Source organism: Lithobates pipiens, unplaced genomic scaffold (assembly GCF_037356315.1).
Source record: "Lithobates pipiens isolate NorthernLeopardFrog02 unplaced genomic scaffold, aLitPip1_a1.2 Scaffold_13, whole genome shotgun sequence".
Taxonomy (NCBI): Eukaryota; Metazoa; Chordata; class Amphibia; order Anura; family Ranidae; genus Lithobates; species Lithobates pipiens.
In genome coordinates, this window is record NW_027507718.1 from 121344989 (window position 1) to 121360775 (window position 15787).

The 15787-nt window shown below is 41.1% G+C and overlaps 1 protein-coding gene across 1 annotated transcript in view; it reads right to left on the minus strand.

The window, feature by feature from the left end:
* Positions 1-15787, minus strand: part of DDX49 (DEAD-box helicase 49) — a 49601-nt gene that overhangs the window by 13330 nt on the left and 20484 nt on the right. Inside the window, exons 6-9 of the mRNA XM_077475476.1 lie at positions 14089-14229; positions 7985-8060; positions 3288-3364; positions 1697-1794 (exon numbers count right to left, since the gene is read on the minus strand). Of these exons, the coding sequence (XP_077331602.1) occupies positions 1697-1794; positions 3288-3364; positions 7985-8060; positions 14089-14229 (392 nt within the window). The remainder of the gene's footprint in view (positions 1-1696; positions 1795-3287; positions 3365-7984; positions 8061-14088; positions 14230-15787) is intronic.

Below are 15787 nucleotides of genomic sequence, written 5' to 3' on the forward strand. Positions count from 1 at the left end.
CAAGGTGAACAATAAAGAGTATCCTCAGCCTACATGTCTCCACCAAACTGCATACCCTAGTGCATTTCACCCCAGCCACCGGGGTGAACTGGTTTAATCACAGGGTTAAGCTCCGGTGGATGGGGCAAAATGCATCAGGGTGTGTGGTTTGGTGGAGACATGTAGGCTGAGGATGCCCTTTATTGTTTATTCACCTTGGTTCGTTGGGAGTAGTAGGGTTCTTTTCCTCTTTACACAGAAGTAAAATTTTCACAGTTTCAGAGTTTACTTAAAATCGCATCTAAACCAAAGAACAAAAAAAGTAATATATAGCAGATAAGTCCTTACATGTGATGGCTCCATTGTTCTTTTTTCAGGCTTTGCCTTAATTTTGACTCAGTGCTCCAAACAGCAACACTACACTATAAGTAGAACCAGAACACTACTTACTATCCTAGGCTGACAACGCTCCTTCACTGCATCTATGGAAGAGCAGCATGGTTATCCTAAACTGCTCTTCTAATTTCAACTACAAAACATAGGGAAGAGTGTTTTGAAGTCCAGAAGAGAATCTGTAGAGCTGAAAACATTGTTAGGATTTCAGTTCACTACAAAGGAAGGTACAAGCTCATTGTTTTCTACAGGATCAACAAGAATTTTTCTGTATTTGTTGAAAATGCTCTTAGCTGGGAAAAAAAAAAAAAATGTAAACCTAAGGACAGGTGAGCGGTAAGGCATTATAAATTTTTCTTGGGTGTGGATATACCTTGAAGTACATTTGTAGTTTCTACAAAAAAATAGAAATGAAGTTTAGGTAACTTAAGGGCATAACTAACCTCTAATGAAGTGTTTCTCATGTCCAGCTGGGCTGTTGCACAGTGTAGATAAGAATAGTAAAGTGCTATGAATAAAAGGGGTAGACTGAAGAAGCAGGCGAGCGATGCAACTGTTTGACACTTGTACAGGCACATGTTTACAACTACAGAGATGGAAGATCAGCACTGCAGGGAGGACCCTGAGTGACTATTACAGGCAAGTTATGTCCCAATTACTGTATAGCAAACAGAAAAAAAATTAACTAAAATTTCAGGTTTAAGTCAAAACCATCAAACAGAAAAAATGTCAATTGCCTAAGGCTGCCGTGCTCCGTGTATGTTTCTGCATTGTCATCACCACAATGCAGCAATCAGCAAAGCTCACACTCCAAACTGATTGCTGTGGACCCCAATCTAGTGAGATATCAGCAACAGGCCACATGCTGGTTTGTCAAAGTCTTCCTGGCCAGGCCTGTAGATATTTTCTACCCTCATTTTTTGCAATGAAGATTTAGGCTGCACATAGATGGATCAAATTTTAGGGGTTTAGCCAAATTTCAATCTATCTATGACCATTCCTGCTCAACAGAAGTAGGTCTAGCAAATTGACTTCTGTTGAACAAAACTGTTGGAAAACTTTTGATCAGTGGCACAGTGGGGTGAGGATTCCTCTTTCCACCTCCCTTGTGTGGATAGGGGAATCCATTGTCTTCTCCTCCACCCATCAGCAGTGAACAGTTTCAAGTCACTAGAGGTGAAAATAATTCACCCCTATAATGTGAAAAGATGTTCATTTTAAACATGAGGCAATTCAGCTTACGGACATCTATCCAACATATATAAAATTCAGATAGATCCTGTAGGGATTTCTCATCCTGTAGGTTGTGGCCGATTCTCCATACCTGCTCTTGCTGTTCTTCCTACACGGTGGATGTAGCTCTTCGGAAGGCCTGGGGTGTTGTGGTTGATCACTACCTGGACGGTGGGGATGTCCAAGCCCCTGGAAATGAAACAGATTAATGATGTATGCTTCTGATTCAACTAGTGGCAAAATTAAAAACGCAGCTCTGAAAGTGTGCTTTTGTTTTTCACACCTAAAAGGGTGAAAGCAGTATCCAGTGACTGCAGCAATTAAAGAGGAAATAAACCCCCCCCCCCTTTTTTTTTTTTTTTTTTTTGCATAGCATACTGGCTCATTATGAATTACCTACCTGAGATTGAAGCCCCGAAGTGCCCCTCTCGTTCACCTCCTCCATCGCAGCCATGATACCCAGAGTGACTTCCGGGTATCGCTGCTCCAGCACTGTGACTGGCGTCACTCAACAGCATGCTCAGTGCCCCTGCACCATTGTCTGGTGCCCGTTTTTTAGGAAAATATCTCCTTAACCATGTAGGGTAAGGAGATATTTCTTGCACCTACAGGTAAGCCTTAATCTAGGCATACCTGTAGGTTAAAGTGGTCTGTAAGGGTTTACAACCACTTTAAGCTCCATACATCCCCTCTGGGCTCCCAGTCTGCTCACTGAACTAGAAAAAGGCAACTGGCATGAGCCTTTCTTTGCTCTCCAACAATTAGTGCATGAAATATATTAGTCTGACAGCAATGCAAAAATGTACTGTTGTATATGGTCACATGCAACAGCTCCAAATAAGTTTGTGTGGAGGTTGACAGAAAGATGGGGTTTAGGAAAGCAACATAAAATAAAATAATTTGAAATTTACTGGCTTTGAATATTGCTTTAAAATGATCTAAATCATCTTTGCATGCTTCACAGACAGAAATAAAAAAAAAAAAAAAAAAAAAAAAAACCCCATGGTAAATACAGTGGGTAAAAGTAGTATTTGAACAAGTCACCATTGTTTCTAGGCAAATCTATTTCTAAAAGCTGCTGTCGACGTTAAATTTTCACCACTTCGGTAATAACACACGCAAGCCATACACAAAGAAACCAAAACAAATACGTTCAGAAATTAAGTTATGTGCAATAAAATGGAATGACACAGGGAAAAAGTATTGAACACACCAACTGAAATTGGCTTTCCATTTCAAGTGTTTAACACTTGTTCCCTGTGTCATTCAATTTCATTACACATAACTTCATTTCAAAATTTATTTGCATGTATGGATTGCATGAGTTGTTACCAACAATTGTGAAAATGTCATGCCAATAGCACCTTTAGAAATAGATTTACCTAGAAAAAAAAAAAAAAAAAATGGTGACGTGTTCAATATTTTATCTGCTGTAAGTGGTTGTTTTACCGTGCTGAGGCTTTGATTTCAGTTCTACAGAGGATGCTATGTAAAAAATTATTTTCCTGTGTCCACTTGTATTTTCCTCCCACAAGTGTGTCTATATGTCAGCGTTAAACAAAAACATGTGAAATAAATATTAGGAGTGTAGTTAAACACTGCAGTCTGCATCTACAGACATTGCACTGCTTAAACGAAAAACATGCAAGGAACTTTTATGAGCAATATGTAATTTCGTTTACCTGGCAGCCACATCTGTTGCAATAAGAATCTTAAAAACACTTGATTTGAACTTTGCAAGTGCAGCAAATCTCTGTTTCTACAAAGAAAAAAAAAAAAAAAAGAAAAACACATTTACTACTGGGCCTATTTGTATAGCTATGACATACAATCTATCTAATAAATATATATTGGAGAGAGGGAGAGAGAGGGAACAGTGAAAAGCCAAACTACACATTCTGGAGGATTTATTTCCCTTTTCAAAAAAGCTGGTGATAGAATATGTTCTGTTTTCTCTGTCCCCAGAAATTACCCACGACTACAGTGACAAGCTTATAGCCAAGCACGGGCTTCTCCGTAAATGCAGAATATCCTCTGCCCTTTCCAAAACCAGTTAAATTACATGAGTCATTCTGAAATTCTGTTCATATGCAATGAATGTGCACTGTACACTATAGTTTGATGGCTTTTGCTTGCTTCAAGTGGGTTTTGTATTCCATGGGAGTGCAAACCTGCTTGAAGCAGGTCAGAAGGATATAAACGACTGGCTAAATGAACCCATCAATGAATACTGAATAGGGCTGAAAAAAAGAATCAAAATAATCGATTATTCAAATAGTTGTCAACTACTGCCATAATCGATTATTTGCTCAGCCAATTAGTTGGTCTGCATTGTTTACATATCAGGAAATACAGCGTAGCACACATACAGCTCAGTACACCGTTTATACATGTCAGAAGACACAGTGCAGCAAACATACTGCTAAATACACCCTCCATACATGTCAGTAAGTGCCTCAAAACTTGTGAATGTGTGAGGAGCAATACCACATGGGACATGTAGTCCTGAGCAGGGGAAGGAAGTGATTCTAAATGTAGTTTTTTTTTTATTTTTTTTTATCTTGCTATAGAGCAGTAATGGCGCACCTTGGCACCCCAGATGTTTTGGAATTACATTTCCAATGCTTTGCAGTGTAGTTGAACATGGAAAATGTAGTTCCAAAACATCTGAGGTGCCAAGGTTCGGCATCACTGCTATAGGGGCACTCTGAAGGTAGGAGGAGCCAGAAGTGTCGACCCCCCCTACTCCACCCTTCATGTAGCATCATGTCAGTTAAAATACATTGTATATCCTATTTTTGGGTGTATTCATTTATCTCTCTAAAATTATATATATCTCTGACCAAAATTATATATTCTAAACAGTGATCAATAAACCACCTATTGTAAACATTACCCAATTCGGATTAATATACCTATGAGGGATTTCATCCTTGGACAAACACTACAGAACTTTATAGTCAATTCTAATTTTATTTTAAGTTATTATAAGGTATTACACATACTTAAAGTGGTTGTAAACCCTTACAAACCACTTTGACCTACAGGTAAGCCTAGATTAAGGCTTACCTGTAGGTCCAAGAAATATCTCCTAAACCTACACGTTTTAGGAGATATTTACCTGAAGACAGCCACTGCTGTCTACGGCGCATGCGCTGCTCCGGCAAATCACAGCGCCGGAGCAGCGAGACCCACCAAGAAGATGGACGCTCGGAACTACAAGGGACAGCGGTGACTTCGCTGGCTCCTGTGTCAGGTAAGTGACACATAATGGACTACTATGTGATGCATAGTAGTCCATTATGCTTTACCTTTGCAGGGAATCAAAGAGGAAGTAAACCCATCAGGGTTTACTTCCTCTTTAAACAATTTCTAACATACACATTACTTACATGCATAGTGATCACATTTATCTAGTTACACATATCTTGAATGCTTTAACATAGAAGAGAAGAAAAAAAAAAAAAGAGGAACCGCACAACCCCCTCCCCTTTCCTCTCCTTTCTTTCTTTTTCCCCTTTTCTCTCCCCCCACAAAGTCTCTCCTTCCATTACTTTCCTCCTCCTTCCTTCAGCTTTTTACCAATTTCCTATACTGCCTCCAGGGGTTCCAAACCAGGAGGCACCTTTTGTACGTATCTCCATTCTCTCTATATTAGCCATTTCTAAGGCCCATTCGTTTATCGAAGGAGACTGAGTTGATCGCCAGTGCCGCGGTATCACAGTTCTTGCTGCCGTCAACCAGTACCCAAGAAGCTTCTTTTTGATGTTTTTGTATGTTCCTGGTAACATAGAAAGGAAGGCGATTTGCGGTATATTTGGGATTACCTCCCCAGTAACTAATGTGTATAGTTGCATGATCTTTTCACTAGAAAATTTTAAGACATTCGCCCCGAATAATCTATAGACCACTCAGGGACGGCACTAAATCAGATTGGTTTTATGATAAAAGGAATAAACTGTGGATCTCATTAAATGAGGATTTCTTTAGCTTTACGACCTAAATCTATTTTGAGACCTATCTTAGAGGTCTTGCCCCTCATTGTTTCAACCATTTTGCAAGCATGGAATGACATGCTTAAAAGGGGATTGCTATCCTCTAGACTAGGGCTGATGATGCCACTATTCTCTAACCAAGAATTCCAACTAGCCTTCTATTCCCCATAATTCTATCCTGGAACAGAAAAGATGGTACACAAATCACCCAAATTCTTTGGAATTAAACCTCGATCCCCCCCTCCCATGCCCCACATTCAGAACGTCCCTCAATAGACTATGGGCAGGGATGAGTTGAAGTGGCTTAGAAGTTTTAACTTTTTGGAAAGCAGACACAGTCCAACGTATTTACGCACGGTGAGTTTTTTTGGCGCATTCCGTTTTTTAGAAAATTTATAAATTAAATAACAAATGTGTTTTCTGTTCACCAAGTTGCCATTTGAAAATGTATGGGCATACTTTCAATTCTACCCCAAAACACAATCTTGATATGCCTCCCGAGTATGGGGATGTCACATGTGTGAGAGTTTTTCATGGGCCCCAAATCTTTCGGATGAAGGAATTACATAAACAGCTGACCAATGTAAGCACCCCTGTCAGTGTTAAATGGTCTGTCTCATTTCTAACTCCAAGAGAGCTTTTCTGTTGAAAAACAAACTTACTGGTTAGATCACCAAATGAAAAACGGAAGAAAATAAATAAATAGCAGGGGGGAATGAATGCAACCATTACATCTAAGATTTGGTAAGATACAATATATGTTTGCTATTGAGTCTAATACTGCTTTAAGTTTCTTATTCACTATACTGTACATCACAGAGAAACAAAAAAAAAAAAAAGAAGAAGTATTCAAACCTTATTCCACTACATGCTGGGCTTAAGCCTTTAACCCTTGTATCCCAGATTCCTCTGTATGCTGGTCTGACGCAAGGGAAGCTATTGGCTACTGGCTATTGAATTTCCTTTAGTCCCGTCTTACGTCATCACGTTCAAAACGAATGAACTTAGTCCGTTCGTGTGTGGGCAAGTCCGTTCGTTCAGAATGTCCGTCGGAACTTCACCGAAAGTCAGTCAGGGAAGAACATCAGACGTCTGCTTGAAAGTCCGGTGGTGTGTACGCGGCATAAGAATTTATAATATGCTTGTTTCTTACTTTCGATAGGCATTTTGTTTATATTCTTGAGAAAACAAAACTGTTGGAAATGTGTGTCATGAACTGCTCAAAGACAGCTCAAAATAGACTTTCTTATCTAACCAGTTTGAACTAGAACTCTTGCTACTAAGAAGATATGAATTCTGATTGGAATTACTGTACGATCACACCTAGATTACAGCCTAAAACAGGCCTAGACCTTATGCATATTCATATCTATAAATTGTTTAACTTGATATTCGCTTCAAGGGTATTTTTGTGCAATGCCCAGAGTTCATCTCAGGTTTATTTCACCTTTTCACAAAGCATAAAAAGGATGAGCAAACTGACAACAGCCTCCTCACACTTCTTGTTGAATGTATCTAACAATCTGGCACTGACGTTTAACAAAAAACAAAAAAAAAAAAATAAAAAAAAAATAAAACACAATCTCTTTACAGCTTCAGTGATATTACTTACCTGTAATGATGTCCTGTGAGGCCATATTGCAGGCAGCTTGATCCTGTAGAAGTTTTGTACAGGCATGCCAGTAAACTTCTGGTGCTGCCATAATAAGTAATTGTGTCTTTGGGCAGAACTGCAGTGAAGATGGGCTGACAAGTACCTGCCCCCTCCCTTCATTGAGAATAGGTATTTTCTTATTATGTACACTACACATAATCTCTGAATGGGGGAGAGGACTATGTCTAACGATTTTCACTGCAGTTGTGTCCAAACACACAAAGCTATTATCTACCACAGTGGCAGAAGTCCAGAAGTCCAGCAGCAGGAAGAGGAATGTCATACCTGCACAGATTAGTACTTTTTTGGCTAAACTTCAGCTTTAAAAGTCACAAAACAGCACTGGATTGTATAGCAGCATACTGCTCACAATGACAAGCACTCATTAGTCAGCACTGGTCACATGTGCTGAGCAATGAAAAGTTCTGCTTTTCGGAGACACCATCCTGAAAGAAAGGAGCCTCAAAAGGATTCTCACTGGGCGCTGACTAAAGAGAACACGCCATATGCTGTTACACAGCCTCCAGAGCTACCCCCCCCCCCCGCCCCCCTTTTTTTGGTGAACAAACACTTTTACAAAAAAATAAATAAAATAAATAAAGAGGGAGGGGTATGTTTAAGCTAACCTTTAAGTAGTTGGTACAGGGAGGGGGGGGAAAACAAAACAAAAAAAATGCTTGGCTAACAAATTGTTGCAACAAACTTGATGATCTACCAGGAAATAAGTTACCTGCTTCATCATAGAATGCAGTGGCACACATGGGAAATTAAACTCCCGAAGCATCATATTCAGGATTTGACAGTTTCTGCAGAAAAAAAAAAAAAAAAAAAGGAAGGGGAGGAAGGAAGAAGACAATGTTACTATATAGAGAAAAAAAAACTGATTAAAACTGAAATGTGGTATAATAAAGCACAAAGAACATAACAGCAGAACAGTTACCAAACACATAGTTGTACACACAGGACACAAACACAAGAAAAGAAAAAATGATGGTACATAATGCATTACATATTAAAAGTGTGTTGATCAAAACAAGACTACTGCACTGAAATACAATGTTTCATTGAATTTCCCAGGACAGAGAGCTGTAACCATATATTAAAAGGGATTTGGGATATGTGATAAAAGAATAAATATGTTGATCAAGTGGCAGCAGTCTCAAAATTACTTTAGCACAAGCCTTTAATGAAACATCTGGAACAAGTATAAAAATAGGATTTTTATGTCATACTTACCTGTAAAATCCTTTTCTTTGAGCACATCAAACGAGTTGCCCCTTGCATAAAGGTTCAGATCAGTGAATGGGAGGCTAAAGCCTTTGGAAGAATACTGATAGGGCTTAACCTGACCTCTGATCGTACACAAACCCAATTTGATTTCCACAACTGACGGTAGAAAAGAGAGAATTCTCCCAATCGCTTATTTCCCGAGGATGCCATTTTCTAGCTTCACACCAAGCAATATAAGCAAGTCTTACAGACCTTATAAATCTTCCTAGCAACAGCTTTTCTAGAATTCACTAGAGTAGATACGACCGGTCCCTGGATGTCACGGTCCTTAAACAATGGCTTCAATAGCCATGCTGTCAAATTTAGAGACTGTAAATTGGGGTGGAATATAAGACCTTGAGACAGTAGATCGGGGCGATGTGGAAGTGTCTATGGCCAGTTTATCGTCGGTCTCATAATCTCCGGGAACCAGGGCCCTCTGGGCCAGGCTGGGGCCACAAAAATGACTGGAACCCCTTTTCTCTGAATCCTGTGCAACAAATATGGAGGGAGAGGCATTAAAGGGAAAGCATAAACCAGGGAGTACTGGCTCCATGGAACTATCAGAGCATCTGCACCAATTGCCAGAGGATGTCTTGTTCAAGACACAAATTGCTGTAGCTTGTTGTTGAATCTGGATGCCAGTAGGTCTACTTCTGGCCACTCCCAACATTGGCAAAGTTTCTGGAACACCTCTGGGTGTAGGGACCATTCCTCTGGGCAGATCTGCTGGCTGCTGAGATAATCTGCCTTCCAGTTCTCTATTCCTGGGATAGGGACTGCTGATATCATTGGCACATGTCCCTCTGCCCAGGCTAGTATCTAGTTCACCCCCTTCAGAGCTGAATAACTCCTGGTACCACCCTGGTGGTTTCCATAGGCCACTGCATGGCATTGTCGGACTGAACCCTGATGGGGCAGTTCTGAAGCTCCACCGTCCAGGACCGTAGGGCCAGACGTATTGCCCGTAATTCTAGGACGTTGATGGGCAGGGTTTGCTCTGTCCCTGACCATTTCCCCTGGGCTGTGAGCCCTTCTAGGGTCGCTCCCCAGCCTGAGAGACTGGCATCTGTAGTCAGTACTCTCCAAGTTACCGGGAGAAAGGATTTCCCCTTTCGCAGGTTCTGATCCTGCAACCACCAGTTTTAGGCTTAAGCATACCTGAGGAGATAAGCATATTGGATAATCCAGGGCTTTTCAAAAAAGTCCTGTCAGGATGTTCCCAGTCAGCATACGTCGCCTGTTCAAACAGGGGGTGTAGTGGGAAAGTCTGTGCGACCTGAAAAAAGTCTCAGAGATCCCAAAGAGGACCAGGGGGCCTCAGTCACTTCTGCAAGAGTCAGGATCAAAAGCCTCTTCGTCCATGAGGCAGACATCGACTTGATATCTTCTTGTACAGATTGCTTGGAAGCAGACTGATTTGTCAGCCACTCCACCGAATCCTGAGTTTTCAGCTCTTCCCCATCCTCAACCCATTCCTGCTCCAGACTAGGAGACTCCGGGGAGGGGGAATCTGTCACGCTTCCTGCCACCCTGTGGGATGGAGGCAATCATGCCGGAAATCCTGTGCTCTAACCCGTCTAGGGCCGAAAACAGTTCATCCTTAGTGATAAAAGGGTGAAGCAGCAGCATTGACTGTAGGCACAATACCAGATGGGCGCAGCAGCTCAGATGGCCAAGGAGCCTCTGTCTTTCAGGGGATACAACACTAGGGATAAGACTAGGTTCATCAGGAACTGTTGACAATGTTGAGCAGGTGTGACTGTATTGGCATACGACGTGAATCTTCGTGCACCCAGATAAAAGCTACTAAATGTGTGCGGTTAAGCCGCGTGTGCCATGGCCGCCAAACAAACTGCTGAGCCCAGCAGCACTCTTACCAACTCACGTGCGCCATGGCGAACCAAGGCGAAATTGCGCATCGTCGTGCGCCATCATACAGGTAAAAATCAGCCAGACACAGGCAAAAAATAAATACACTTTGCAAACACCCACAATTAGCCCAAAACTCCCCCGTATGGTCACCGCGCACAGGTGTCCAGCCTTTAGCTAGCTTGACCGATTCAGTCCCAGTGAATCACTGGGACACCCCACAATAATAAAATAGAGGGGTTTTCACATTTAGGGTCCTCTCCCTTGGACCTGTACAGCACCCTGCAGGAAATTCCTTAGCGCTGCAGTGTCCAGGATTTCCACTCTGCAGGTTCCAGTGCCCAGAGGCCACGTTATAGGCAAAACTTTGCAGGATCTTGAGTCTTCTTTTCGAGGCTCGGTACCATTTATCTAAGCATAAAAGCCTGTGTCAAATGGATCTGATCAGTCAATCCCTTGATAAATTTTTGGAACCCTAGAAATTGTACTTGCTGAGCCGGACTGAAGCTTGATTTCTGAACATTCACTATCCAACTCGGGGATTCCAAATGACTGCGGGCCTTGCCCAGATTCTTCTTGCAGTTTCTCCCCGGACAGGGCAAAGAAGAGAAGAAGGTCATCCAGATACGGGATTACCGCAATCCCCTGAAGGCGAAGAGGGGCAAGGGCTTCCACCATAACCTTTGTAAAGGCTCACGGAGCAGATGAAATGCCAAAGGGAAGTGCATTGAATTGCAGATGTAGCACCTCCTTCCCCATATTGACTGCCAACCTCAGGTATTTTTGGGACTGAGGTGCTATAGGAATATGTAGGCAAGTATCTCTCAAGTCGATTGATGCCATAAAGAATTCCTTGGTTAGCAGATTCATGACCGTGAAGATCGAGTCCATACAAAACTTGTTGTATAGGACTGACTGATTCTCAACTTGAAACCACTGAACAACAAAACGGAAACTTCCGGATGGCTTAGAATCCCTGATAATGTTCCTCTGGAGATACAAGAGTCACAACCCTTTGATGCATCAGATCATTTAACAGGTTCTTTATAGCTAGGGCCTTTGATGTATCCCTTGGTAAGTTTTTTTTACAAAGTATCTTTCGGGAGGAAGATCCGAAAACTATTTTGTAACCTTGGGACAGCATGCGCAGCATATACTGGTTTTCTGTCAAGCTGGCCCAATGAGGGAGGAAATTCTGAAGCCTTCCTCCCACTGGCAATGATGAATCATTGCGTTTTGTTGGTTGACACAGGAGGATGGAAAGGGACATTTCCTTTGCCCTTTCCCTTCTACGATTACCAATTTCTTTTCTCCTGGGGTTTGGTACTTTGTTCTTGAGCCCTGAGATGGAAAATAAAAAACACTTAAGCCCCATACACACTATCAGTTTTTCTGCTGAGTTTTTCCTTCAGGTTTACCAAAACCATGTAGTAGAAGGGCCTGCCTGATTGCATACAAATTGAAACTCCTAAGATTTGACCTCATATTATATTGTTTTGGTAAATCAGAAGGAAAAACTCAGCAGAAAAACTGATAGTGTGTATGGGGCTTTAACTGGTTGCTTTTTCTTTTTAACTGGGAATGACTCTCTCTAGCTAGGACCAAATAGTAAATCTCCCAAGAACGGCACCCCACAAAGCTTGTTTTTGGATGCCGCATCACCTGACCAGGTCTTTAGCCACAGCTCCCTCCTGGCCGAGTTAGTTAGGGCTGCAGATCTTGCCGTCATTCTAATAGACTCTGCTGAAGCTTCTGAAATAAAGGCTACATCAGTTGTCAAAGTCGAGAAAGAATCCAGAATTTCTTGCTTTGGTGAGTCTGCTATAATATGGGCTTTGAGCTGATTCACCCAATATTTCATATTCCTGGAGACACAGGTAGTCACCATGGCTGGTTTGAGATTGCCCATGATGGGGCTAATTTGAGCCCATGATCCGACAAGATCCGCTGAAAACAGACGGATGGCGATACGTTTGTCATCCTTTCAGCATATCGGATAAAAAAATGGCCATGCTGTCCATTTTCATCCGATCCTCCCATAGAGAACAGCGGGGCTCGGATAGGTCCCTCACTGAACAGTGAGCAGAGACAGACCTGTCATCTGCTTGTCTCAGCGGGGATCAATGGAGCGATGCCCCGCAGAGTGGATCTGTGAAAGGGGCCTTAAAGAGCACTGAGCTCCTATTATCTGACACTTTGGAATGCGTAGGATACCATGTTCCCTGCTGTGTACAACCGGGTGGGAAGAACAACAGCAGACAGCAAATGACAGGCTAACTGACACAGCGTCAGATAATGGAGTCACCCAATTACGCATAGAATTACAAACTAGACGAAGAAACAAGTTTTGTTTTTTTAAAGAACGTTATCACACATGTAGTTGAACTCTTTAACCTCCCTGGCTCTATGATTATTTCAGGATTTTAGGTGCTGAAAGCGGTACAATTTTGCATGAAAATTTGGCATTTTATATTGTAGTCCTGTAATTCTTAAGAATAACTCACTTAAATCTGTCCAAACTAGAGTCTAGTAGACATCCCAGGTATGATAAAGTTTGAAAAATTAAATCATAAAGTTATAATAATAACTATAAATAATTATACCAAATATAATAAAAATTATTCAATAATGTAATCAAATACACTGAAATTTGCTCAGTTGCAGAATTGTCACTGTCATTACTTTTCAGTATTTGATGACGGATCTCCCCACAAATCACTATCGCTCAATTCTGCGAGTGATTCTAATTTATTATCGCTGTTTTCTAGCTGGTCTAAAACCACTTTTGATATAAAAAGGGACAGTTTTGGTTGCTATGGACAATCTCCAGTTTCCAGGCAGAAAGAACAGTTTTTATAATATAAAACTGCATGCAGGACACTGGACAAACCACAAAAGGGAGGTGGGACAAAGGGAGGTGAAATAATTACATACAGCAATGTAATCTGTAAGATTACATTATACTGTGTGTAATGTATGCGTTTTACTTTTTGAATTTGGCGCTGTTCTCCGTCCCCATGTTTTGCAACGCTCGCAGGGAACGGAGCCCGGCTCCGTGATAAATTGAGCGGAGGGGGGGGCAGCTCGCTCTGCCGGGAGACATCACTGGATCCAAGAAACAAGGAAAGTAACCTCTTCCTTGATCCTGCGATGTGGTTCCAAGTCTGGCTCAGGGTTACCGCTAATGGTACTAAATTTTCACCCCGAGCCAGACTCGGGAATACCCCCAGGGGGGTTAAATACTAATATTATGATGTCTAAAAATATACTGAAAAAAAGTAAATTCCTTTGGGAGAAGCAGGCACACAAAATGGATCAATTTTTTTTTAGGGCTCAATCACACATGTTGCGCAGTGCTTTTTTTCCCCCTCATCAAAAAAGCATGGATAGTACGTTATATGGGTATGCTGCTTTTATTCCTGCACAGAACTGTACTGGAATGTGCTAAAAAGAACCAAAAATGCATTGGACCCCAGTACAGAGAAAAAAAAAAAAAAGTGTGGAAAGAAATTCATAATGGATCGGAAGGAAATTTTTATGATGTGAACGTGGCACTTAATTTGTTTCCTGGCGACCACAAGACACTGTAACCTAGAGCTTTCACCTGCCTTGAGTTACCAAAACAGCAATCATGCTGACAAGCACGCGCGCACACACACACACTCCTTGTGCTTCCTTCAATACATGACTCACTTGCAGGTGTTGGTGAAGATCATGATGGACCAGTCCTCATGCTCATCCTGAAATTTCTGGATCAGATGAACCAGATAGGCATCTTTCACCTTCTCAGGCACCAGAATATATCTTTGGTCCAGCTGGTCTACTGTCCGCACCCTAAAGCAAGGCATTCATAGAGATCATTAGTTACACAGGTTATTAAAACAAAATATTTCAACATTAGATCCACAAAAATCTTTAGAAAAGTCAATTCTCACAAGCTACAGAAACCCATTATTGAGTTCCTGCAGCAATGTTTCAACCTTAGGAATTTCAATTACCATAATTTCTTCAGAATGCATGACTGAGGCCTGGTTCACACCTATGTATTTTTTGGTACTCTGTCGAAATGCACTACAGTTAATTTAACATGGTTTCCTATGGGGACACGTTCACATCTAGCCTTTTTTCAGCCACTGCGTTTTTTGGAAAGGGCCAAGGACCTTTTTTAAAAAACGCAAAATGGTCCTTTTACTTTTTTTTTGCTTTTTTTGGTTCAATAGACTTCAATGGAAAAGTATGTAGTGCGTTTTTGTGGTTTTTAACCACCTTCAGACCGGACCATTTTGCTGGTAAATGACCAGAGGTCTTTTTACAATTTGGCACTGCGCTGCTTTAACTGGTAATTGCGCGGTCATGCAATGTTGTACCCAAACAAAATTTGCGTCCTTTTCTTCCCACAAATAGAGCTTTCTTTTGATGGTATTTGATTGCCTCTGCGATTTTTATTTTTTGCGATATAAACGTAAAAAGACCGCAAATTTTGAAAAAAAAATGATATTTTCTACTTTTTGTTATTAGAAAAATCCAATAAACTCAATTTTAGTCATACATTTAGGCCAAAATGTATTCAGCCACATGTCTTTGGTAAAAAAAAAGTCAATAATTGTATATTTATTGGTTTGCGCAAAAGTTGTCACATCTACAAACTAAGGTACGTTTTCTGGAATTTACGCAGCTTTTAGTTTACGACTGCCTATCTCATTTCTTGAGGTGCTAAAATGGCAGGGCAGTACAAAACCCCCCCAAATGACCCCATTTTGGAAAGTAGACACCCTAAGGAAATTGATAAGTGGCATGTTGAGCCCATTGAATATTTTATTTTTTTGCCTCAAGCGATTGAATAATGACAAAAAATAATTATTTTTTTTTTTTTTTACACAAAGTTGTCACTAAATGATATATTGCTCACACATGCTATGGGCATATGTGAAATGACACCCCAAAATAAATTCTGCTGCTTCTCCTGAGTACGGGGATACCACATATGGGACTTTTTGGGAGCCTAGCCACGTACGGGGCCCCGAAAACCAAGAACCGCCTTCAGGTTTTCTAAGGGCGTAAATATTTGACTTCACTCCTCACTACCTATTACAGTTTTGAAGGCCATAAAAATGCCAAGATGGCACAAAACCCCCACAAATGACCCCATTTTAGAAAGTAGACACCCCAAGCTATTTGCTGAGAGGCATGTTGAGTCCATGGAATATTTTATATTTTGCCACAAGTTGCGGGAAAATTACAAACTTTTTTTTTTTTTTTTCACAAAGTTGTCACTAAATGATATATTGCTCACGCATGCCATGGGCATATGTGAAATGACACCCCAAAATAAATTCTGCTGCTTCTCCTGAGTACGGGGATACCACATATGTGGGACTTTTTGGGAGCCTAG